Source organism: Schistocerca americana, chromosome 5 (assembly GCF_021461395.2).
Source record: "Schistocerca americana isolate TAMUIC-IGC-003095 chromosome 5, iqSchAmer2.1, whole genome shotgun sequence".
NCBI classification, from domain to species: domain Eukaryota; kingdom Metazoa; phylum Arthropoda; class Insecta; order Orthoptera; family Acrididae; genus Schistocerca; species Schistocerca americana.
Window position 1 is genome coordinate 52,723,468 of NC_060123.1, and position 25,813 is coordinate 52,749,280.

The window sequence follows — 25,813 nt, forward strand, 5'->3', positions numbered from 1 at the left end:
AGATGTGAGGGTGGGGGGTTAGGGCAAAAGCAAGGAGGGGGGGTTAGGACAAAAGCAAGGAGGGTGAGTTAGGGCAGTGGTGAGGGAGGGTTAGGGCAGAGATGAAGGTGGGGAGTTATACATGAGGTGAGGTTGGGGGGTTAGGCCAGGGCAGATGTTGGAGGGTTAGGCCAGAGGCAAGGATGAGGGGGGGGTTAGGCCAGAGGCGAGGGTGGGGGGTTAGGGCAGAGGTGAGTGCATTGGGGTGGGAAGTTATGGTAGAGGAGAGTATGTTTGTGTTAGTGATTAGAGTGGAGACGATGTGGGAGGTAGGGAATCAGGGCAGAGCTGAAGGTGTGGGGTTGGGGCATGAGGTGGTGGGGTGGGGTGTTTAGACATGTTGGTTGATTTGGAGGAGGGGACCAATTAGCCAGGTCATCAGTCCCATCGGATTAGGGAAGAATGGGGAAGGAAGTCGGCTATGCAGTTTCAAAGGAACCACCTTGCATTTGCCTGAAGCAATTTGGGGAAATCGTGGAAAATGTAAATATCGATGGCTCATTGCAGGTTTGAACTGCCGTCCTCCCAAATGCGAGTCCAGTGCGCTGACCACTATGCCACCTGACTTGATTGTGTGCTAGGGTTGAGGTGTGGGTGGTGGGGTAAGATGCTAGGGTGGAGGTGTTGATGAGCGCGTGGGACAGTGTTGGAGCTCTGGCGAAGGGGGTATTAGGGCAAAGGAATGGGGGATGTTAGGGCAGAAGCGAGAGGTGGGTGGGGTGTTGGGGCAGAGGTGAGGATAGGTAGGGCTCAGATGAAGGGTCGGGGATTGAGAACAGAGGAGAGGATGGGTAGGGCTGTGGTGAAGGGGGAGGTAGCTAAGGGCAGATGCGAGGGTGAGTGAAATTTCCTGGCAGATTAAAACAGTGTGCCGGACCGAGACTCGAACTTGGGACCTTTGCCTTTCGCGGGCAAGTGCTCTACAACTGAGCTACCCAAGCTCGACTCACGCCCCGTCCTCACAGCTTTACTTCTGCCAGTACCTTGTCTCCTACCTACTAAACTTAACAGAAGCTCTCCTGCAAACCTTGTTGAACTAGCACTCCTGAAAGAAAGGATATTGCAGAGACATGGCTTAGCCACAGCGAGGGCAAGGGCGAGGGTGAGTGGTTAGTGCAGATGTGAAGGGGGAGGTGGTTAGCACAGACGCAAGTGTGTGTGCGTGGTTAGCCCAGATGGAAGAGTGTGTGTGTGGTTAGCACAGATGCTAGAGTGTGTGTGTGGTTAGTGCAGACGTGAGGGGTGAGTGGGTGATTAGTGCAGATGCACAGGTGGGGTTTGGTGCGGAGGCAACAGTGGGGGGTTAGCACAGAGGCAACTTTTAGATGGTATAAAGGAGAGGTCGCAGAGAGAGGGGGGGGGGGGGGGATTAGAGCATAGATGTGGTTTGGTGTGGGGAGGGGCTTAGGGTGGAGGTGAGGTTGGTTGGGAGTTAGCATGGCTGGAGACAAGGGCAGGTGCAATGGTGAGGTCTGGGCGGGGACGTTTGACAGAGGGTAGAGGCACATGGCAGAGTGATTGTAGGGTGATGGCAGGAGGAGGAGGAGGAGGAGGAGGAGGAGGAATCAGGTCAAAGCTGTGTGACAAAGCCTGGGGCTGAGGGGTTGGTAGAACAGCTGGGGACAAGCATGGATGTACACGTCATTTGGCAAGGAGTGAGGGCGTGTACAATGATGGATGGTAAGGACAGATAGTGGGCACATGTGGGAAGAGTGGAGGGTGAGGTGGATAGCAAGGGCAATGGACAGGTGTGGAAGGGAGATGAGGGCAGTGGGAAGGGGACGGGGACCAAAGTGGGGGGGGGGGGGGACAAGGGTGGTGGGAGGTGAGGCAGAGGGGGAGCTAGATCAGATGGCAAAGTTGGGAGTGGGGAGAGGTCATGGTGTTACAGTGCCATGGGTTAGTGGCTGTAGGGACAGTAGAGTTGAGGATGTGGTATATCAACTGGAAAGGGGGGGGGGGGAGGAAGAAAAAGGAAGAGTGAGGGTAGGAGAGCAGTGGTTTTGGTGGAGATGAGAAGCAAAGGAGGCTGGACGAGGGATGCTGGGTGAGTTCAGAGGGGCCTGGAAGACAGGGAGGGCTAGGGAGGTTGAGTGAGGGCAGAGGGGCATGAAGTGATGGTGAGAGGCAGGGGAAGGGGAGGGGCTGAGGGATAAGGCAGTGGGGGAGGTGGAGAAAGAAGGGAAGGGGGAGGGTGAGAGGAAGGTGGAAGGGTGAGGGTGAGAGGAAGGTGGAAGGGTGAGGGTGAGAGGAAGGTGGAAGGGGGAGGGGGAGAGGAAGGTGGCGGGCGAGAGGGAGGCGGAGGGTGAGAGGGAGGCGGAGGGCGAGAGGGAGGCGGAGGGCGAGAGGGAGGCGGAGGGCGAGAGGGAGGCGGAGGGCGAGAGGGAGGCGGAGGGCGAGAGGGAGGCGGAGGGCGAGAGGGAGGCGGAGGGCGAGAGGGAGGCGGAGGGCGAGAGGGAGGCGGAGGGCGAGAGGGAGGCGGAGGGCGAGAGGGAGGCGGAGGGCGAGAGGGAGGCGGAGGGCGAGAGGGAGGCGGAAGGCGAGAGGGAGGCGGAAGGCGAGAGGGAGGCGGAGGGCGAGAGGGAGGTGGAGGGCGAGAGGGAGGCGGAGGGCGAGAGGGAGGTGGAGGGCGAGAGGGAGGTGGAGGGCGAGAGGGAGGTGGAGGGCGAGAGGAAGGGAAAGGGTGAGAAGAAGGGGGAGGGTGAGAAGAAGGGGGAGGTTGAGAAGAAGGGGGAGGTTGAGAAGAAGGGGGAGGTTGAGAAGAAGGGGGAGGGTGGCAAGGAGGTTGGGAGGAGAGGGACAATGATGTTGAGTGGGAGGGTGAGAGGGAGGGGAGGGGCTTAAGGAGGGTGAGAGGAAGAGGAGAAGGGTGGTGAGAGGAAGAGGAGAAGGATGGTGAGAGGGAGAGGAAATGGAAGGTGAGAGGGACAGGAAATGGAGGGTGAGAGGGAGGACAGGTGGCTGATGGAGAGAGGTGGAGAGTGTGGAGGAGGGGACATTGTGGGGGACAGGAGAGAGGTGGAGAGGGTGGAGGAGGGGACATTGTGGGGAACAGGAGAGAGGGTGTGAGGGGGAAGTGGAGAGGGCAGATGGTGAGAGTGATAGTGGAGGGGATGTTGTATGCACTTTAAAATCTCAGTTGTAATATACTAAAAATTCCATACAAAATTAACAACACAAATGAAGCGATGAACTTCAGAGATAAGGGATAAAAATCAGAAATATCTATGGAAACATGTTCTTTCTCTTGAGTTACCATATATTTATTTGCTTATTTTTTATAAATAATTAATTCATACTTCATGATTTGCAGAAGAACTTTCCTGGATGTGTGGCAAGTCAAGGTACACATTAACTAAAGAAATGAAAGTCACAGAAACGTAATCTTTAACCCATATTAACAATAAACTACCACTATTCTGCTTAATACTACTTGAGCATAAGGTAGTTACACGTAGCCTAGTGAAAATTGCTACTTCCTAAGCACATCACACACTGACCGCCTAATATCTAATTGATTACATTCATACATTTTAAAAAAATAATTAACTATTGCTTTAAATATATTGTCCTGATAATCATACAGCAATACAATGAACATTGCGACTTTATAAGTAGTTAAGGAACTTTTCAATCCTCAAGTCTAAGACATTCCGGTCATATTTAGAAAGAATGGCAATCAAGTATCTTTCTCAAATTTTTTTCAGATTGTAGAGATTAACAGTTTGGTGTTTTATGTTACATGGGAGCTGTTGAATATCTTTATACCTGAATCCTAGATAAGCAAGTATGCTAATGGAACAAGAAAGGAAAAAGTACAAATGACGAACTTTATCCATCTTGCAAAGGAATGGAATGTCAGATGATGGAAAACATATCTCAACAATGTAACATCATATGGCCATAAGACAAATATTACTAAAACTGTAAAATGAAAGGTGGATGCATGGGAAAAAGGGGTAAAATAAGATATAAGACACTAAATGAATAGCGGAAACAAATTATAACAATGTTGTTGTTCTTGGTGTCTTCAGGCCAAAGATTGGTCAGATGTGACTTTCAACACTAGTCTATACTGTGCAAGCCTCTTGATTTCTGTGAAACAACTGCAACCAACATCCACTTGAATACGCTTACTGTACTCAACCCTTTATCTTCCTCCACAATTTTACCACCTGCACTTACCTCCATAGCCTAATTAAACTTTCATGCCTCACCTCATACTGTGTCTTATTTCTCCCACTTTCAGCTCGTTATTAGTGCCATCTAATTATCTACTCTTCAGCATTTTTCTGTAGCACCACAGTCCAAAAGCTTCCATTCTCCTCTTGCATGGACTGTTTATTATCCTTGTTTTTAAGTTTATATTAGACAAAATATTTCTCTTTTTCAGAAAAACTTTGGTTGCTATTGCCATTCAGCAATTTATAATCCTCCTATTTCAGCCATAGTCAGTTATTCTCCTTCTCAAACAGCAAAACCTGTCCATGACTTTGTCTTGTTTCATAGTCTAATTTCCTAAAGTAACACCTCCCTTGTATTACTACTTCTGTTGATGTTCATCTGATAAAATCTTTTCAACACACCATCTATTCTGTTCAACTGACACACAAGTTCTTTGCATCTCTGACGAAATTACAATGTCACCAGTAAACCTCAAAGATTTATTTCTTCTTCCAGAGCTTTAAATTCCTCACCAAAATCCAGTTTGGTTTCCTACAGTGGATGCTCAATGTAGAAACAGAATAGCATCAGAGATAGGTTTCAACACTGTCTCACTGCCCCTTCAAGGCTTGCCTCTCTCTAATATCCTATGACTTTTACAACTGTGGTCTGGTTTGTGTACAAGTTGCAGAACCTTTCACACACTATACCTTATCCCTGCTACCTTCAAAAATTCAAGAGTGTATGCCACTCAAAATTGTCTCCAGGTTTGCTTTACTCAATTTATCTTCTCAATTATATAGTCAGTACTGCCTATCACATTCCTAGATGTCCTGGAAACCAAATTAATCTTCTCCCAAGTTGGCTTCTACCAGACTTGCCCTTCCTGTGTAAATAATCTGCAATAATATTAGACAATCATGACTTACTAAATTTAATATTCCATCTGTCAGCACTTGTCTTCCTGAAGTCTGTGTGTGTTTTGCCTGTCTTGTACTTGCTGTGTACCTAGTGGAATAGCTTTGTCATGGCGACCCTCCCATAGAACTCAACAAATCTCAGGGAATGACATCAATAGCAGGTGCCCTGTTTTGACTTAGATCTTTCAGTGATCTTTCCAATTCTTCTCACAGTGTCATACCTTCCTTCTGATTTTCATCGACTTCATTCTCTATTTCCATTTTCTTTCCTTTACACAGCCCTTCTATATATCCTTCTACCTTTCAACCACCCATTTTTTACTTATTACTGGCTTGCCACCTTGCTAGTAACCACAGTCATGGCTGCTTCTACAGCTCTGCATTTCTCCTCTAACCATTTCATGATATCGTTACATTCCATCCTGGTTTTTCCATTGCTTCATTTTCGCTATGCCATTTTGCACTTCCTGTCAATCTTATTCTTGCACATCTTCATCCCATTTGTAGGTTTCTCTTGCTACTTTTCTTTTTTTTTTATTTTTTCTCCCTTTCTGAATTAAATATGGTATGTGGTTCATGGTGTGGGTTCCTTTGTGCTCACACGGCAAAGACTACCAAATCCACCGGTTAGTCCCTCAACCGTTAGGGCTAAAACTCAACAGGACTCGGGGAAAGTAAGGCTAGCAACCTGCTTCCCTGTTACTTTAAATATGATGCTGGCAACAATCAGAGCAAAATGCCTCGGACTTTTGGAGGTGACGGAGTCCCACCTCTAACTGACAAACCAGGGACTCCTAAGATACGGCTTGGCAAACAAATGGTAATGAGATGGGGAGCTATTAATATCAATGGGGGCTACTCCGGGAAGAAGGTAGAGCTGGCAGAGGCTGCAAGTAAGATGGGGCTGGACGTTTTAGCTGTTGGTGACATTCAGGTAAGGGGTGAGAAAGAAGAGGAAGTGGGAGAATACAAGGTCTACCTGTCAGGAGTCAAAGCAGGAATAGCACAATGGGGTGTAGGGCCTTTACATCAGGAAAGAAATGGAACCCAGCGTAGTTGCAATAAGGTATGTAAACGAACGACTGATGTGGATAGATTTCACAGTGTCTAGCAATAAAATTAGGATTGTGTCAGTATATTCGCGTTGTGAAGGGACAGATCAAGATAAGATGGATAATTTTTATGAGGCACTCAGTGATGTAGTTGTTAGAGTAAAGGACAAGGACAGTGTTCTGCTCATGGGTGATTTTAATGCCAGGATTGGAAATCGAACAGAAGGGTATGAAAAGCTTATGGGTAAATTTGGAGAGGATATGGAGGCCAACAGGAATGGGAAACCACTCTTGGATTTCTGTGCCAGTATGGGGCTTAGTAATCACAAACTCCTTTTTTAAACATAAGAACATTCACCGGTATACTTGGGAAAGCAGGGGAACCAGATCTGTCATTGACTATATAATAACAGATCAGGAATTCAGGAAGGCGGTGAGGGACACACGTGTATTCAGGGGATTCTTTGATGACACTGATCATTATTTAATCTGCAGTGAAATTGGGATTGTGAGGCCGAAAGTGCAGGAGGTCAGGTTCATATGTAGGAGGATAAGAGTGGAGAAACTTCAGGATAAGGAAATCAGGCACAAGTACGTAACAGCGATCTCAGAAAGGTACCAGTTAGTTGAATGTAGTCAATGACAGTCATTGGAAAAGTAATGGACAAGGTACAGGGACACAGTACTAGAAGTGGCTAAAGAATGTCTTGGAACAGTAGTGTGTAAAAGTAGGATGAAGCAAACAGCTTGGTGGAATGACACAGTCATGGCAGCCTGTAAAGGGAAAAAGACTAGAACTCAGGTAGACAGAGAAAGTTGTGTTGGAGAAAGAAACAAAGCTAAACAGATAATTGCAGCATCCAAGAAGAAATCTTGGGAAGACTTTGGAAACAGGTTGGAGACTATGGGTCAAGCTGCTGAAAAACCATTCTGGAGTGTAATTAGCAGTCTTCGAAAGGGAGGTAAGAAGGAAATGACAAGTATTTTGGACAGGTCAGGAAAACTGCTGGTGAATCCTGTGGATTCCTTGGGCAGATGGAGGGAATATTTTGAAGAGTTGCTCAATGTAGATGAAAATACGATCAGTAATGTTTCAGATTTCAAGGTAGAATGGGATAGGAAAGATGATGAAAATAGGATCACATTTGACGAAGTGGAGAAAATGGTCAATAGATTGCAGTGCAATAAAGCAGCTGGGGTGGATGAAATTAAGTCGGAACTCATCAAATACAGTGGAATGTCAGGTCTTAAATGGCAGAATAACTGAAATGGCGTGGGAGTTGGGACAGGTTCCATCAGACTGGACAAAAGCAGTAATCACACAAATCTTTAAACATGGAAACAGAAAATATTGTAACAACTACAGAGGTATCTCTTTAATCATCAGCGTTGTGGGTAAAATCTTCTCAGGTATTGTTGAAAGGAAAGTGCGAGTATTAGTTGAGGACCAATTGGATGAAAATCAGTGTGGGTTTAGGCCTCTTAGAGGTTGTCAGGGCCAGATCTGTAGCTTACGGCAAATAATGGAGAAGAGTTATGAGTGGAACAGGGAATTGTATCTATGCTTTATAGATCTAGAAAAGGCATATGACCGGGTTCCTAGGAGGAAGTTATTGTCTGTTCTACAAGATTATGGAATAGGAGGCAAACTTTTGCAAGCAATTAAAGGTCTTTACATGGATAGTCAGGCAGCAGTTAGAGTTGACAGTAAATTGAGTTCATGGTTCAGAGTAGTTTCAGGGGCAAGACAAGGCTGCAACCTGTCTCCACTGTTGTTCATATTATTTATGAATCATATGTTGAAAACAATAGACTGGCTGGGTGAGATTAAGATATGTGAACACAAAATAAGCAGTCTTGCATATGCGGATGACTTAGTTGTGATGGCAGATTCGATTGAAAGTTTGCAAAGTAATATTTCAGAGCTAGATCAGAAATGTAAGGACTATGGTATGAAGATTAGCATCTCCAAAACAAAAGTAATGTCAGTGGGAAAGAAATATAAATGGATTGAGTGCCAAATAGGAGGAACAAAGTTAGAACAGGTGGACGGTTTCAAGTACTTAGGATGCATATTCTCACAGGATGGCAACATAGTGAAAGAACTGGAAGCGAGGTGTAGCAAAGCTAATACAGTGAGCACTCAGCTACGATCTTCTCTCTTCTGCAAAAAGGAAGTCAGTACCAAGACTAAGTTATCTGTGCACCGTTCAATCTTTCAACCAACTTTGTTGTATGGGAGCGAAAGCTGGGTGGATTCAGGTTACCTTATCAACAAGGTTGAGGTTACGGATATGAAAGTAGCTAGGATGATTGCAGGTACTAGTACATGGGAACAATGGCAGGAGGGTGTCCACAATGAGGAAATCAAAGAAAAACTGGGAACGAACTCTATAGATGTAGCAGTCAGGGCGAACAGGCTTAGATGGTGGGGTCATGTTACATGCATGGGAGAAGCAAGGTTACCCAAGAGACTCATGGGTTCAGCAGTAGAGGGTAGGAGGAGTCGGGGCAGACCAAGGAGAAGGTACCTGGATTCGGTTAAGAATGATTTTGAAGTAATAGGTTTAACATCAGAAGAGGCACCAATGTTAGCACTGAATAGGAGATCATGGAGGAATTTTATAAGAGGGCTATGCTCCAGACTAAATGCTGAAAGGCATAATCAGTCTTACATGATGATGATGATCTCAGGAGTTATCCAAGGATTTTATTGGACTTTTTGCCAAATTGTTCCCCTGCTACCTCTATTACTCCGTCTCTCAAAGCTATGTATTCATCTTTTATTGTTGTGTCCTGACTCCTACTGCAGTCAATAACTGCCGAATGCCAATTCTGAATTCCACAGCACATCTTGGTTGCTACAACTTATTCAGAGATTCCCTATTTTCTGCAGTTTTCTTAGTTTTAATCAGCATCAAATTTTGGTCAGGGTACATACTTGGCACTGATATGTTTTACAGTTTAATACGTGGTTTTGAAATTGAAATCTCTCTGTTGCCATTAGCTGATCTTATTCATCAAACCTTACAGTGTCTCCTGGTCGCATCCATCTGTACAACTTTACATCATGATTCTCGAACCAAGTATTTGCAATGATTAAATTGTGCTCTATGCAAAATGCTACCAGTAGGATTCCCCTTTCATACCTGTCCCACAGTTCATGTTCCCTTACCATTTTTCTGTCTCTTCCTTTTTCCAAATTTGAATTCCTTTCCCCTATCACAATTAAATTTTCATTTGTCTTAATAAGCTGACTAATTTAATTTATTTATATATTTAAAATATTCACGTCATCTGTAGAGCTAGTAACCATATACTTGTTCTACTGTGGTGGGTCTTGGCTTTCTAACTATGCTGGCAATGATAATGTGTTCACTATGTTACTTACAACAGTTCACTGACATTACTATTTTCTTATTCTTTATTAAACCTACACTTGTATTATCAATATTTGCTTCTGTGTTCAGAAGCTGCACTCACCTGTTCAGAAATCCTGTTCCCCCTGCCACTAATCTTCACTAATTTCCACTGTAATCTAACTTCAACCTAGCCATTCATATTTTCAAATTCTCTCATCTACCTACTCTTAAAGATTCTAACATTCCATGCTCTGACCCATGGAATGCCTGACTTTCTAATGACATTCTCCTGAACTATCTTCAACAACAGTTCTAAATATGGGATTGTTTTACCTCCAGAATATTTTGCTCAAGATGGTCATCATCATTTAATCACACAGTAGAGACACCCATGCTCAGGAAATATAGCAGCGACAGTTACACCTCACTTTTAGCCTTTCACAGTACCAACACTGCAAGCCCATTTTGGATAATGTCACAAAGTGTGATCAGTCAGTTAATCAGACTGGTGGTGCTGCTGCAAATACTGAAAAGGCTGCCACCCCTCTTCAGGAACCACAGGTTAGACTGTCCTATACATTAGGTGCTCTGCTGCTTGTAGAAATAGTAAGTATGAAATATAGATAATCAATTGTTTGATGTACGCTGTTTCTTAGTAACAGTTTTTTTCACCACAACAGTTTAGGGCATTTGCCCATCACTGCAATATCTTATACATAATACTTTTTTGCAAATGCCAATGACAATATTTTGTAAAACTCATGTAATAATACAATGACATAATTTATACAAGGTGTTACAAAAAGGTACGGCCAAACTTTCAGGAAACATTCCTCACACACAAATAAAGAAAAGATGTTATGTGGACATGTGTCTGGAAATGCTTAATTTCCATGTTACAGCTCATTTTAGTTTTGTCAGTATGTACTGTACTTCCTCGATTCACCGCCAGTTGGCCCAATTGAAGAAAGGTACTGTTGACTTCGGTGCTTGTGTTGACAAGTGACTCATTGCTCTACAGTACTAGCATCAAGCACATCAGTACGTAGTGTCAACAGGTTAGTGTTCATCACGAACGTGGATTTGTAGTCAGTGCAATGTTTGCAAATGCGGAGTTGGCAGATGCCCATTTGATGTATGGATTAGCACAGGGCAATAGCCGTGGCGCGGTACGTCTGTATCGAGACAGATTTCCAGAACGAAGGTGTCCCGACAGGAAGACGTTTGAAGCAATTGATCGGCGTCTTAGGGAGCACGGAACATTCCAGCCTATGACTCGCAACTGCGGAAGACCTAGAACGGCGAGGACACCTGTAATGGACGAGGCAATTCTTCGTGCAGCTGACGATAACCCTAATGTCAGAGAAGTTGCTGCTGTACAAGGTAACGTTGACCACGTCACTGTATGGAGAGTGCTACGGGAGAACCAGTTGCTTCCGTACCATGTACAGCGTGTGCAGGCACTATCAGCAGCTGATTGGCCTCCAAGGGTACACTTCTGCGAATGGTTCATCCAACAATGTGTCAATCCTCATTTCAGTGCAAATGTTCTCTTTACGGATGAGGCTTCATTCCAACGTGATCAAATTGTAAATTTTCACGATCAACATGTGTGGGCTGACGAGAATCCGCATGGAGGCATTTGAAAGCTCTTGTCTACGCAACCCCAGTACCAAATGTAGAGACTCTTTGCGCTCATATTGTGGACGGCTGTGATACAATACGCCATTCTCCAGGGTTGCATCAGCGCATCAGGGATTCCATGCGACGGAGGGTGGATGCATGTATCCTCGCTAACGGAGGACTATTTGAACATTTCCTGTAACAAAGTGTTTGAAGTCACGCTGGTACATTCTGTTGCTGTGTGTTTCCATTCCATGATTAATGTGATTTGAAGAGAAGTAATAAAATGAGCTCTAACATGGAAAGTAAGCGTTTCCGGACACATGTCACATAACATATTTTCTTTCTTTGTGTGTGAGGAATGTTTCCTGAAAGTTTGGCCGTACCTTTTTGTAACACCCTGTATATGTACATTTATACGGTAGCATCTACAGTAGAGGTATCTGTATTGTTGAGACACGCAGCCTATCCCACCACAGCAAGGTCCACAGCAAGGTCCACAGTTGTGGAGGGGTTGAAAGATGGAAATGCCGTGTGGCTAGGTCCTCCTGTCAGGTAGACCGTTCGCCTGGTGTGAGTATTTCGAGCTGACACCACTTTGGCGGCTTGCGTGTCGATGGGGATGAAATGACAATGATAAAGACAACACAACACCCAGTCCCTGAGTGGAGAAAAACTCCAACCCAGCCGGGAATCGAACCCAGGCCATTAGGTATGACATTCTGTCGCACTGAACACTCTGTTACGAGGGGCGGACTGTGAAGGGGTTGAAACAATGACAATCATAACAGTGGAAATTATAACAGCAACATTCCAATAAATCAGACTGAAATGTCCAATGGACAATAACTGGAATTTCACTGGAACATCAGTAGAGAAAATACAGTTACACCATTTGAAATACAATGTCAACACAATTTCAACCAAGATATGGAGCAGAAAACTGAGATTTTTTGGGCACATCGTGAGGGTTGAGGACAACACATTGGCCAAGAAGATATGCATAACAGTGGTTGGGAAAAAGCACAGTGTGAAACACTTTAGTGACTGTGGTTTTCTGTTTATATCTCGTTTGTCTGCTTACTGTGTTTGTATGTTGGTTAACACAAAGAAATGTATGCATGGATACTATGGCATTTCTGTTAAGAAATTAACACATTTTGAAAAGTAAATAACTGAAATGGTTACTGTCTAGCCTTGGCTGGTTCAATGACCAGTTATGCGGTGGCTCTACAGTCAACATCTTATAATGTTGAAGTATCAATGGAGCTAGTCAATGCAACTGGGTAGTCACAGCTGACATTGACTAGAACATATCACCAATCACCTATCACCCCTGACGAGACTATCTCTCATGGACAAAGCTGTCCTCACGACAATCATCAATGACTACTTAAGGATGGTAACTGGTTTAATATCTGGTGCAGATATTATGCACTGTTCTCGTATTGCTGATGGCAACATCTGTATCTTCATTAGACAAGTTGAACATATTCATTGCTTGCTCCAAAAAGACAGTATAACTATTAATAGGACCTTTTTCTGTGGGTGTTTCCTTTCATACCTCACAGCTCAATATTAACTGAATGTCTAAATGCAGCTGCATGACTGAATATCTCTTTGAGGGGCAGGTAAACACCACTAAAATTTACCCTAGTGGGGCAAGAAAAATTATTTGCAAATTTCAAATTTCCTTTACTTGTAACACATTAGTTTTATTGTTTTGACATGTTTTATACGTTGAGTTTGTAAAAATTCACTTAAACAACAACAAAATATTAACATTACATGTGGTCACTACAGGTAACCACCACCCCATTACAGTATACAAATTCGATATTTGGTGGTTGAACTTTGAAATAACTAGTTTTTAATTGTCGTGGTATCTCTTGAAACAGTTCTTGCCTGCTCCCAGACACGAGTGAATTGGTTGATGTTTAATGCTTCCATGGCAAATACTTTTGTCTACGTATGGTTTGTGTGATTTGATCTGGGTTGCTATACTACTTTGGGATACAAAGCAAAATTAGCTGCCGCTGAAACTATTTTTGGAGCCAACAAGATTTTGTACACCTCTCGACGGAAGTCTTTATTAGAGAACTGCTCCATTTCGATTTCTTTGTGCATAATGTACGCGTCTGCCACACTGCAGTCTAAAAAGTGAAAAAACAATCTCATGCACCATTTCTTGCTTTTTTTGTCAGTAGCATAATCTGACTTTAGTCGATCAAAATTATCCACAGAGTTCATACTGGAATTGTAGTCTTTCCAATACAATTGGACAAGTGATATTGGTTATTGTTCCATCTTTCATTTTCCGAGTTACTGTGGACACATCTGATAGTGAACAACATGTTGAAATCAAGTTGACTACCCTGTTATCTTTCCATCTATAAATCATTATGCCATCATTGCTTATTTTGTAATCGAATTCCCCTCTTTCCATTTCCTTTTCCTCCTTGAGTTCTGGCATGTTTTCCTTTTGGGATTTATTGTTCCACAAGTGTACACACCATTGGATTTTAGGTCCTTGAACAGATCATATGATGTAAAATAATTGTCCATGAAAATAATATGATTCTTTCCATGAAGACAACTGGTTAAATTTAGAACCACTTTCGATCCTAGCCCCACTACTGGAGAATGTGAAGCTTTTCCTATATAAACATCAAATTTAAGGTTGTATGATGACTGATCACATAACATCCACACTTTGTACACTCTTTTTACAGGTTTGTCCCTCGTATATTGTTTGAGAGATGATCTGCCTTTGAATTTAACCATTGATTCATCAATAGCAAGTTTTTGATATGGTTTATAGCAATCCTGGAATTTCCTGTATGATGGTGTAGAAATGGACGTAGTTTGTACAGTTTATCATAATTCTGACTGTTTCTGTCAGGAGCGACCGAATTATCATTGAGGTGCAAGTTACTCAGTAGCCAACTAAACCGTTTTACTGGCAACAGCTTTGATATGTAACTTTCACCAAGATCTGTATCAGTGCTCCAGTAATCTCTGTAGCTAGGCTTTTTAGTGATACCCATATAAAGATTTATTCCAATAAAAAGTCTTAATTGCAACTTCATTGGTGGGCACGAAAGTTTTGCCTTTCTCTGTAGCATACAAATTAGTTTGGAACACTATGTGTTTTATTAGTGTTTCATCGAAAAATTCACAAAACAAGTCAACTGGATTTAGGTTCACTTTGTTCTTTATTTCTGCAATCACACCACCTTCTCCAATAAATAATGGCACTTGGTCAACACTTGTTTCTTGGCTGCAGTTTACCGTGACTGTTGATGGAACAGTAGATGGTAAAATATTATTTTCACTGACGTCATCAATTTCACTGTCATCCCAAGAATCACTACTGCTTGACACACGACTGTACACAAGGCTAGAACTTGCACAGACTGTCGTGAATGTGGGGTCATTTCCATCACTGCCAATACTACTGTCACTAGAAGGTATTTTTTCAAATAAAATTCGGTAACATTTGTCCTAAGTTATTTCTTTTCAGCTAGACATATTCGATGGAGACGAAGAAAATATACTGGGTGGAGCAGAAGGGCAGTGGTTAGCAGCACTAACCACACAGAAATTTGTCTGTAAAACATGGAAAATTCAATTTCAATTTAAAGTTACATTACACATAGATTTATATATGTTCAACACATAAATATAAGCAATTACTTGCCAAAAATAGTAGTATAAAGAAGAGCTACATGCCGCTTCCAAGAACAGTGCTAACAATGAAGAAGTATCAACTATTGTTCTGAATATGCGGCAAAAATTCGTGCAGAAGAACTGCACTGCCATCTAGCGACATTTTAGGCAACAATTAGGTGGTTGGCAGAGAGACTACTGGCGCCTGAGCGGTAAAGGGAGAAAATATTATGTGGTTAGCCACAGTGACCACCACCCATTGAAACCGTCTATGTATGTGGTTACGTTATAGTTTTGCCTGTCCTTCAAAGAGATATACATGTGAAATACTGTCAGGAGTAAGGTACAGAGCTGTGCTTGTATAAATCCTTTTCAAAGTACTGTGGAATTTGTGACTGAATATTTTGGTAAAGTGCAATCCAAATTCCAGATTCCATTTGATGGAAATATTTTCACGGTCTATACATCAATTATTGATGCAATTTGCTGTAATTATAAAGCTATAGGCCACATAAGGAAAAGCTGCCCATATCTTGACAATGATACAAATAGAGGTCTGCATGGAAGCAGATATCTGTGGTAACTGGTACCTTGAGGATAAAAGTGTATGCTATTGTGGATATCCGAGGGTTATCTGTGGATATCCTCGACAATAACTCCTTTGTAGTTAAAAATTAAAAGACAATATCAATCTTTTACACACTTTTCACTTTTCATCGAATTGTGTTACCTGGGGTCAGTGAAAAAGATTGCATGAATCAGCACCACACATCTGTTGTTATGTTTCAGGTAAAGCTTTGTAGTAACTGAGTGGCCAGGTACCGAATGCATTTAATGAAATGCACACCACGATCATAATTTCATGTAAGGTGAAACGAGGTGAGTTCACATTATTGCAAGAAGGCCAAACTGAAATCATTGATTTGGAAGAAATCTGCTTTTGTATTTGGTGGCAATGAAGAAAACAAGATATAGTGGCTTGTTTTGCATTTGTCTGTAACAACATTTTACTTTTCGATGTTGCGCACTGAAATGGATTTCTCAAAACAGTGCAGTTCCTTATTCATGTGGGGGCCAAGTACAGTGCAGTGAGTGCCAAGGAACTGTTATCTCGTCCAACCACAATTTCAAGAAATTTAAAGGAAATTGTCTATCATCTGCGTGAAGCTGTTTCTAGACAGGTGACAAAAGTTTTCCAGTATGTAGGAAAGAGACTAACAGAGTTTATCTATGGTGTGATTCATATCGTAAAATAAACTGCATGCGAGGGACTGCACATTATATTAATGGTGAAGAAGGAAAACTTTGTGTTGTGCACCAGAAATTTCAAGGGCGACATTAAAAAAGCTGGAGAAAATATTAAACATGAACTGATAAAGATATTATGATCATTTGATTAAATCAGCAATGTGCAAAACATCATGTTTGCTGCTGGCAGAGGTCCAAACACTGCAGCAGTGATTAATGAACTCTTGTCGAGCTGTCAGAAGCTTCTGTAAAAGATCTGACCTTCTGAACTGCCATCAGAAATCACTGTAAGGAGATGTGGGCACACAATGGGACAGCAAACTAGATATGTTTGAGTCAATTAATTCACAGTGGTTTGCAGTATTAGAAATTTTGTCTGAGATAATCAAAACAATTTAACCGAAAATGTTGACAAAAACATTTGGGAACACGTAGTATGCCTCCTGAGGCAATTTAAAAATGCGACCTTCAATATTTTAGTATTTTTGCTATTCGCAACAAGAATATTTAACTTCAAAATCACATTTGTGAAATATTATAAAACTAAATGCCTACACCGTCAACATGCATGGCACTAACAGACCATCATTCTATTATTATTGTCGCTCTGTGTGAACAATGAAATGAGCAGCCACACCTAAGAGCACTGTCACTTATTGTGAACAATTAAATGGGCTGGTGCAGTGGGGCTGTGTGATCTGTCAGCTGTGCCTTATGTGATTGCTGCACTGGCTCCGAGCCACTGCAGTGAGCACTCTGGAGGGCTCCTCTGCCATGATGCTCACTGCTCCTTACTTGGCCTTCACATCAATGCAGATGCAGGTAAGTGTCATGTAGATGTGGATAGCATTTTTCATATCCACAAGGATCTCTAGCTGCAAATATTGTCAGTGACTTCCCTGCACAACCGTTTGTAAATCGAAAAGTGTGAAAAGCACTTGCTGCAATGCAAACATCACACATGACAGAGCAAGACGTTGACATATCTTCTCCAATAGTACTGAACTTGTTCCCTTAACATACATCACTCCTCTACCAATATGGAAACACCAAAATATAATGCAAAGAGTTCAGAAGCTCCCAATAACTCTCATCCATCAATTATTAAACAACAAAATCCTGCGAAGGATAATCAAAATTCTAACATTACTATGGACAAAGCAGTCTTAATGCCAGCAAATAATACATCATCAGATAAACTTCACGAGTCACTGGAAATGCATGTTAACTTGTTAGCAGAAAATGACAGAGATGATTTCCCACTTGCACATATGAATCGAAATGAGGAAGCTCAACTAATACACACTGACCTTTTCAAAAGCTATACCTCTCCAGCTACGACCAATTAGCACATGGATGAACTGGATGATGCGATGTCGAAATGTGAACCTGTGTCATTGGAAACATCAACTGCTGACAGGCAGGGTATGAAGCATACTGAAAGGAAGACAAACTCCTTTCTCTTATAGAATTTACAAGATTCTTGAAAATGGTTACGCATTCCAAAAATATCTTCCCGCTAGCAAAACAATTCACAAAAGACATCAGAGCCCTAAAACTGGGGACAGGAAAGAGTTTCTCAAGAATCGAACAATGGGAAGTCCATGCTGGAATATCACCAACGTTAGAAATAGGATATACTGCTACTCACCGCAAAAGTGAAAGTTCAGCTGCAGAGCAGAAAAGTCAGCACTGCCCTGGCTGAGTGTGCAGAGACTAGATGGTGGCAGTACAAGGCTGCAAGGTCCGGCATCTGGAACCTGTGGAGGAGAGGTGGAGGGAAAGGGGAGCTGAAAATGAGAGGAGCAGAGAAGGGGAAAAGACCGAAGAGTGTGTTAGCAGAGAGTGGCACACTGTGAGGGTGAGAGGAAGTGGATTAGGAGTTAGTGATAGGACAGAGTGGGCAGAAACTGTTGGGTGGGGGTTCTACAGACAGGGGGTTACTGTAGGTTTCAGCCATGATGATTCTGGGAGCGAAGAATGTGCTATAAGGATATCTCCCATTTGCATAGTTCAGAAAAACTGGTAGTGGAAGGGAGGCTCATGATGACCCACATTGTGAAGCAGCAACTAAGATCAAGCATGTTATGTTCAGTTGTATGTTGTGCCGCAAGGTGGTCAACATTGCTCTTGGCTACAGTCTGACAGTGGCCATTCATCCTGGTGGACAGCTGGTTGGTAGTCATACCAGTATGATAAGCTAAGCAGTGATTGCAGCAGAGCTGTTAAATGACATGGCTGGTTTCACAGGTACCCACCCTCTGATGGACTAGAATAGGCAGTGCTGGGTGTGTGAATTGGGCATGTCTTGCACCTGGGTCTTTCACTGGGATATGATACCTGTGGCAAAAGATTGGGATTGGAGACTGGGAGTGACATAGGGATAGACTAGGATTTGTGGAGGTTGTGAGGGTGTTGGAACACCACTGTACAAAGGGTGGGAAAGATCTGGTGCAGGATCCTTATTTCAGGGCTTGATGATAGATAATCAAAGTTCTGAGAATGGATATTGTTCAGCTGTTCCAATCCAACATCGTAATGGGTGAGAAAGAGGCCACTCCTTTGTACTGGTTTTTGGGGATGGTGGAATGGCTGGGGGCATCTGGGGATATGGCATGCGAAATCTGTCTGTGGACTAAGTCTGGGGGATGTCTCTGAAGGCATTTGTGAGACCTGACCTTCAGCGTACTGGGCAAGAGAGTACTTGTAATTGCTGCTGTGTCAGCCCCAGCATTTTTTTTAAAATGCGGGTTAGTGAGTTTAATATGGACAGTGTTGTGATGGAGCCATCAGAGAAGAGGTGGTCAACATCCAGGAAGGTGGCACGATGTGTTGAGGAGGACCAGATGAAGCAGAAGGGACAGAAAGTGTTGAGATTGTGAAGAAATGAAGAGAGGGTGTATTGCCTCCGTGTCCAGATCATGGAGACACCATCAATGAACGTAAACCTAACCAGGGGTTTGAGGTTTTGTGAGGCTAGGACGGTTTTATTTTAGTTGGACCACAGACCTGTTAGCATAGGAGGGCGCCCTGTAGATGCTCATGGCTGTGCTGTGAATTTGTTTGTATACCTTTCCCTCAAAGGAGAAGTAATTGAGTGTTAGGTTAGTTATTAAGATGTAAGAGGTAGTGGGTATGGAGTCTGAAGGATGTTGGGAGAGATACAGTTCAATAGCAGCAAGACCATGGGCATAAGGAATGTTAGCACACAGGGAAATGGTGTCAACGGTGATGACAAGGGATCCAAGAGGTAAAGGAGTGGGGATGATGGAGAGTTGGTGAAGGAGGTGGTTGGTATCTTTGATGTGGGACGCTAGATTTTGGGCAACTGGTTTGGGGTGTTGGTCAATGAGGGCCTAATTTTTTTCAGTGGGAGCACAATAATGAGTATCACAGATTGTTGGGTTTGTGGATTTTGGGGAGCATCTGCAGAATAGGTTTTCGGGGTGTCATAGGGATGAGGACAGAAATGGATTCAGGGAAGAGATGAACTTACCACATCCTCCGAGCTCCCTACCACCAATGCACTTAATCCAGAACCAAAACAATCCCAGAACATTGTTGTCTCCACCAAAATCTTCAGCCCCCAGAGAAGTTTCAATCTAATCCAAAGGCCTAACCTTCAGCACTGCATCCAATATTAACCATGTTAGGCTTGCCAATGACCTAATCTCCTCCTCCAGATCCCTGCAATGGAACGCTTCTCCATCACCAATCCCTCCAACAAAAGCCAAATTGATCCTAACATTGAACCCTGCCTCTTCCAGTTCACACAACCATCCAGCTGTGATCCACCCCCCCCCCCCCCCCCCTCGCCCCACCCACTCCATCCAACCACCTCCTGGTCACCTTCCACGATTTCCTTACGTCCAACTTGGCATCATCACCCTTCCATAGGTCCCATCCTAAGAACATCAATAGCTACATCTACAGAATAATTCTGTTATTCCATTCACGAACAGCATGCAGAAAAAACAAACACCTATATCTTTCAGAGCTCTGCTTTCCCTTATTTTATTATGATGATCATTTCTCCCTATATAAGTTGACATCAACAAAATATTTTCACATTCGGAGGAGAAAGTTGGCGATTCAAATTTCATGAGATCTTGCAGCAATGAAAAGCACCCTTGTTTAAGATTTCCACTCCAAATCTTGTATCATGTTCGTGACACTCTCTCCCCATTTCTCGATAATGCAAAACATGCTGCTCTTCTTTAACTTTCTCAATGTACTCCACTAATCCTATCTCGAAGGGATTCCACACAGTGCAGCAGTACTCCAAAAGAGGACAGACAACTGTAGTGTAGGCAGCCTCTAAGTGTTCTACCAATAAATTGTGGTCTTTGGTTTGCCTTCCACACAACATTTTCTGTGTGTTCTTTCCAATTTAAGTTGCTCGTAACTGTAATTACTTGGTATTTAGTTGAATGTATGGCCTTTAGATTTGATTTATTTGTTGTGTAACCAATGTTTAAAAGATTTCTTTTAGCACTCATGTGGATGACCTCACACTTTTCTCTATTTAGGGTCAACTGCCAATTTTCACACCAAGCAGATATCTTACCTAAATCATTTTGCAATTTGTTTTTATCTACTGATGATTTTACTGGATGATAAATGACAGTACCATCTGCAAACACCATAAGATGGCTGCTCAGACTGTCTCCTAAATTGTTTATAATAGCTAAAAGACATCTATAACACTGTCTTGGAAACTTTTGATCAATTACTAAGAACTGTGATCTCCCTGACAGGAAATCATAAATACAGTTGTATAACTGAGACGATATTCCATAAGCACGAAACTTGATTACAAGCCGCTTGTTAGGTACAGTGTCAAAAGTCTTCTGGAAATCTAGAAATACAGAATCAATCTGAAATCTCTTGTTCTAGAACTCAACACTTCAAGTGGGTAAAGAGCTAGTTGTGTTTCGCAAGAATGATGTTTTCTACACCCGTGTTGACTGTATGTCAACAGATCATTCTCCTTGAGGTAATTTATAATGTTCAAACACAATGTATGTTCCAAAATCCTTCCGCATATTGACATTCAGTAATCTGTGCAACTTTCCAGTCTTTGGGAATGGATCAGTCCTGTCGACTATGCTGCAACTGGTGAGCTCTGGTTTCATCTCGCAAACAAGACAAGCAGTCTTTGCAGCTTTTACCACTTCTGATAGCTACTTAAAACCAGAGAAAGTCTCATCCGATCCAAAGCGACACACATCATTGGTATCAATATGAGCCACCACCTGCAGTTGACTGCAACCTATGCTCTTCGCGGCATCCAGAAGGACTCGTCTGGAATGACTTGGCCTAGTATGCACAAGGAGTGCTCATTGGCTTTCTTCCCCTCCTAGGCAGCCATGTCCATAAGAGGCCGCATAACACGCGTAACATTGGAGCTCCCAAATAAGAATAATCCCACCCTCTGTAATAGCCTGGATCTTGCAGGCTGAGAGGTTTCCTCTCAAACAGGACAAGCAACTGTCTTTGGCTGAGGGATAGTGTCATCTACAGACAGCACCGGACAGTACCTGGAACCTGTTTGTCAGACTAACTGGGGACACCTTATGTTCGGCCTCCTGGAAAGTCTTTTGCCGCCTGCCACTCCCCGACGCAACCTCCCACTCGACCACGGGTGAGGGGTCAACCTTAGTGCGAGCAGCAACTGGGCTGGTCACCACAGTGTGGACCAGTCGGTGGGCGTGTGAGTCGTGCTGAATGTCTGCTGGATCCCCACAGTTGTCCCACAACATTGATGCCCAACCATTGCAACCTTCAGCTGTGTAACCAGAGCCATCACCAACTCAGCTACCATCCACACACAGCAATCACAGTTCCTATCCATATTAAAGACTGTGGCAAACTACACTATAAAGGCAAACAAAGTACTATGGACAAGCACTACAGAACTCTAAAGCAGACACTGACAAAAACACAAGAACTGTGTCTAATACATTAGATTAACATGCAGTTGAGACTAAATAATTCTCTCCTGATTAGGAATTTGTGATGCATCACAAATCGGTTTACTTTTGGACACAAACCAAAAAGTGAGGACTGTGACTATTAAATATTAAATTAACACGCAGAAATTCTAGAAGCTAAACTACCAAAGCACACAGATGAAACTATATAATTTGTGCCTGGTTAGGAACTCGTAAAATTTCACAAAATCAGTCACTTCCCTGTCACTGTGTCACAGATGGCTGTTCTGGCCACCTTTGAGTAGAAGAAAGGGCAGCCATTCACAACCTCAAAACAGATCCTGACCTATTTGTCCTACCTCCAGGCAAAGGTTCCACTACTGTCATTCTGAATCACACTGATTACCTGGCAGAAGGCCTCTGCTAACTGTCTCACTCCTTCACTTATAAACTCTGCCATAGTGATCCCACCCCAGAAGTCTAACATTACCTCCAATCCCTGTCGCAGCCATCGTGGATTTTCCGTTGCCCAATAGTGCATTATATGCCGGTTTACATTACCGTTGTTGGTGAATGATGCTCCGTCACTAAATAGAACATGTGCAAAAAATCTGTCATCGTCCCCTAATTTTTATTGTGCCCAGTGGCAGAACTGTACACGACGTTCAAAGTCGTCGCCATACAATTCCTGGTGCACAGAAATATGGTACGGGTGCAATCGATGTTGATGTAGCATTCTCAACACCGACGTTTGTGAGATTACTGATTCTCGCACAATTCGTCTGCTATTGATGTACGGATTAGCCGCGACAGCAGCTAAAACACCTACTTGGGCATCATCATTTGTTGCAGGTCATGGTTGACATTTCGCATGTGGCTGAACACTTCCTATTTCCTTAAATAACATAACTATCCAGCGAAGGGTGCGGGCACTTGGATGGTGTCATTCCAGCATACCGAGCAGCATACATAGCACATGCCCGTTGAGCATCTTGATCACAATAGCCATACATCAACAAGATATCGACCTTTTCCGCAATTGGTAAACGGTCCATTTTAACACAGGTAATGTATCAGGAAGCAAATACCGTCTGCACTGGTGGAATGTTACATGATACCACGTACTTATATGATTGTGACTATTACAGCGCCATCATCATCATCATCATCATCATCATCATCAAAACCTAATGACATATTTTGAACAGAATGAGCTCTTCCATGGCAATCAGTATGGACTCCAAAAACATCGATAATCTGAAACTGGACTAACACTTTTGTAATATAACTTCTGGAGAGCCACCAATCAACACAGTCAGGGTCAGATGCAGTACTTCTTGACTTCTGAAAGCATTTGACTCAGGACATCTACACTTCTTTTCAAAAGTAGAATCATGTAGACTATCAAATGAAATTTGAGACTGGGCTGAGGATTCCTTGGAAGGTGGGATGCAGCATGTTGCCTTGGATTGAGACTTATCAACAGATGTAACAATAACTTTAGGTGTGCACCAGAGCATTGCTGTTTTTCTTTTTCTCTCTAAGCCACTATACAGTGCATGGTAGGGGGTATGTCAATATTAGCAATTTTCTGTGTTATTCCATTTGAGCAATGAATGAGGGAAAGACTGACTGTCCAGAGGAACCTTGAAGTTCAACCAGTCTTCTGACTGAAGATCACCATAAAAGCTCCCACATCTCTCTTATCTTTTTCTCATGATCTATGTATAAGAAATATAATTGTGGCTGAAGAACTGTAACGGTCTTCTGTGAATAGCGGTTCTCTATACTTATCCAACAGGGCTTATATTGAGGATAACAACTTCTTCCTTTCAAAGGTTTCCATAAATGTTCCCCAAGCATCCCTGTTACACTTTCATGTGGGCTATACTGAACCATTACAATCCTAGAAGTGTGTCTCTACATTCTTTCAGTATCTACTACTGCGCTACTTGATAACGACTCTACAAGCTGGAGCAATACTATAAGGACTAGTCGTACTAGTGTCTCGTATGTGATATTTTTTAAAGACACACTACCCCTTCCAAAAATTATATGTCTTTCATTTGCCCCAGGTATTAAGTATATTGTGCATTCATCCCATTTGACAGCACTTCTTAGTACTACTCCTAAATAGTCACAAAATGTAATGTGCTCCAGGATGTTCATCACTAATGTTGTATTCTGATACTATTAGGTTATCTCTCTTTGTTATTGCATTTATCCTCATTGAAAGAGTGCTGCCATTCATTACACCAAGTAAAAACTTTGTGCAAGTCGTTTTGCACTTCCTTATCATTAACAAACAACAACACGTTTTTTGTAAACAAGAGCATCATCAATGAATAATTTGATAATGTTATCCTATCTGGTAAACTGCTTATGTATACTGAGAACTCTAGAGGTCTTATTCTGCTTCCTTTGAATGTATCTTACACTGCTTCCATTCTTATTTTGAACATCTGCCACTGAGTACAACTTATAGGGATCTACGGTCAGAAATTGAATGAGCCAATTGCGTAACTGTGATTATGATGATGCAATATAGTGATGCAAGCCTTTCAGGAATCTAGGAAGAAACAACCTACCTGTTCATTTGTATTTACCTTTTACACAATATATTGTGTGAAAGAAAGAAAGCTTAATTTCATATGAGCAATTTTTTCTGAATCTGTGTCGATTCTTTCACAGCAGCATCCTTTCCTCCAGCAAAGTAATGTTCGAGTTTAGAATATGCTCTATGAAGTTATAAAAGACAGGCACCACCAATATTGTTCTATAATTATGTGCATACATTTTTTACCATTTTTGCAAACAAGAGTGATTTGTGCTCTTTTCTAGTCATGTGGGACTCTCTGCCATATTTCATTAGTGCTTGCTTCTAGCAATGGTTTTGCCCTCCATATATGATAGTGTTTCCACAAGTCCATCTATTTAGAGCATCTCCATTTCATAATTTTACTGTGAATTTCTTGTGACAAAGCAGCTTTAGTGCAAATAGTTTGTAGATTATGCTCACTGTACGGTATAAACAAGATGAGGAAAGCAAATATAGTTTTAGTACTTACAAAATGTTCAATTTCATTAAGACTGCGGCAGCATTTAATGCTTCTTTCCAGGTCGGGAGTCAGTTTTCCAACTTTTGCAATACTGTTCATCACAGTAATAGCTTTAGCTCTCACACTCCTGACAACAAATTATGAAAGGATGTTGAAAACACAGAAAGTCAAATGCACATGTAAACATATATACTCCACCACCACACTCTTTAAAATATAGTTTTATGGAAACGAAATTGAGTGAACAAATATCATAAAAATCTGAAATACTGACTGGACTGTCACTTCCAACAACAAGACCCCATCTGATAAATGATGCAAATTAAAGACTGTTAAACATAAAATTTTTTTGAGTTCATTGATGGATTATTTTGGAAATAAAGATGTGTCAAATCGCAGAAAAGATCTCCGCTCAAACAGTGTCCTAATTGTTCCAGCACAACAATTAGAACTACTTCAATGTTCCTTCAGAATAACTAAGATCACAGAGTAACACTCGCATAAAGTGATCATATGACCAGTTCTCCATCCTTCTCATGTATCTCTCTTCTAATTTTACCATAAACTCAGAAAAATATCAATTGTAGAGACTGTTCTTATCACTGAGTCAATATCACTAACTACATTTATCAACACAAAAAATTTCTGTTAATGTACGAGGGCGAGTCAAATGAAAACCTTAAATTTGTAATAACAAATCGAAATTTTGCGCCGTTATCCTGTAAGTTGGTAAGCGGGCTACAA

The 25,813-nt window shown here is 42.3% G+C and overlaps 1 protein-coding gene across 3 annotated transcripts in view; it reads right to left on the reverse strand.

The window, feature by feature from the left end:
- LOC124615701 (S1 RNA-binding domain-containing protein 1) overlaps positions 1-25,813 on the reverse strand; it is a 235,337-nt gene that overhangs the window by 109,540 nt on the left and 99,984 nt on the right. For all 3 annotated transcript variants that reach the window (XM_047143740.1, XM_047143741.1, XM_047143742.1), the window contains one exon: positions 25,079-25,196. In XM_047143740.1, coding sequence (XP_046999696.1) covers positions 25,079-25,196 — 118 coding nt within the window. The remainder of the gene's footprint in view (positions 1-25,078; positions 25,197-25,813) is intronic.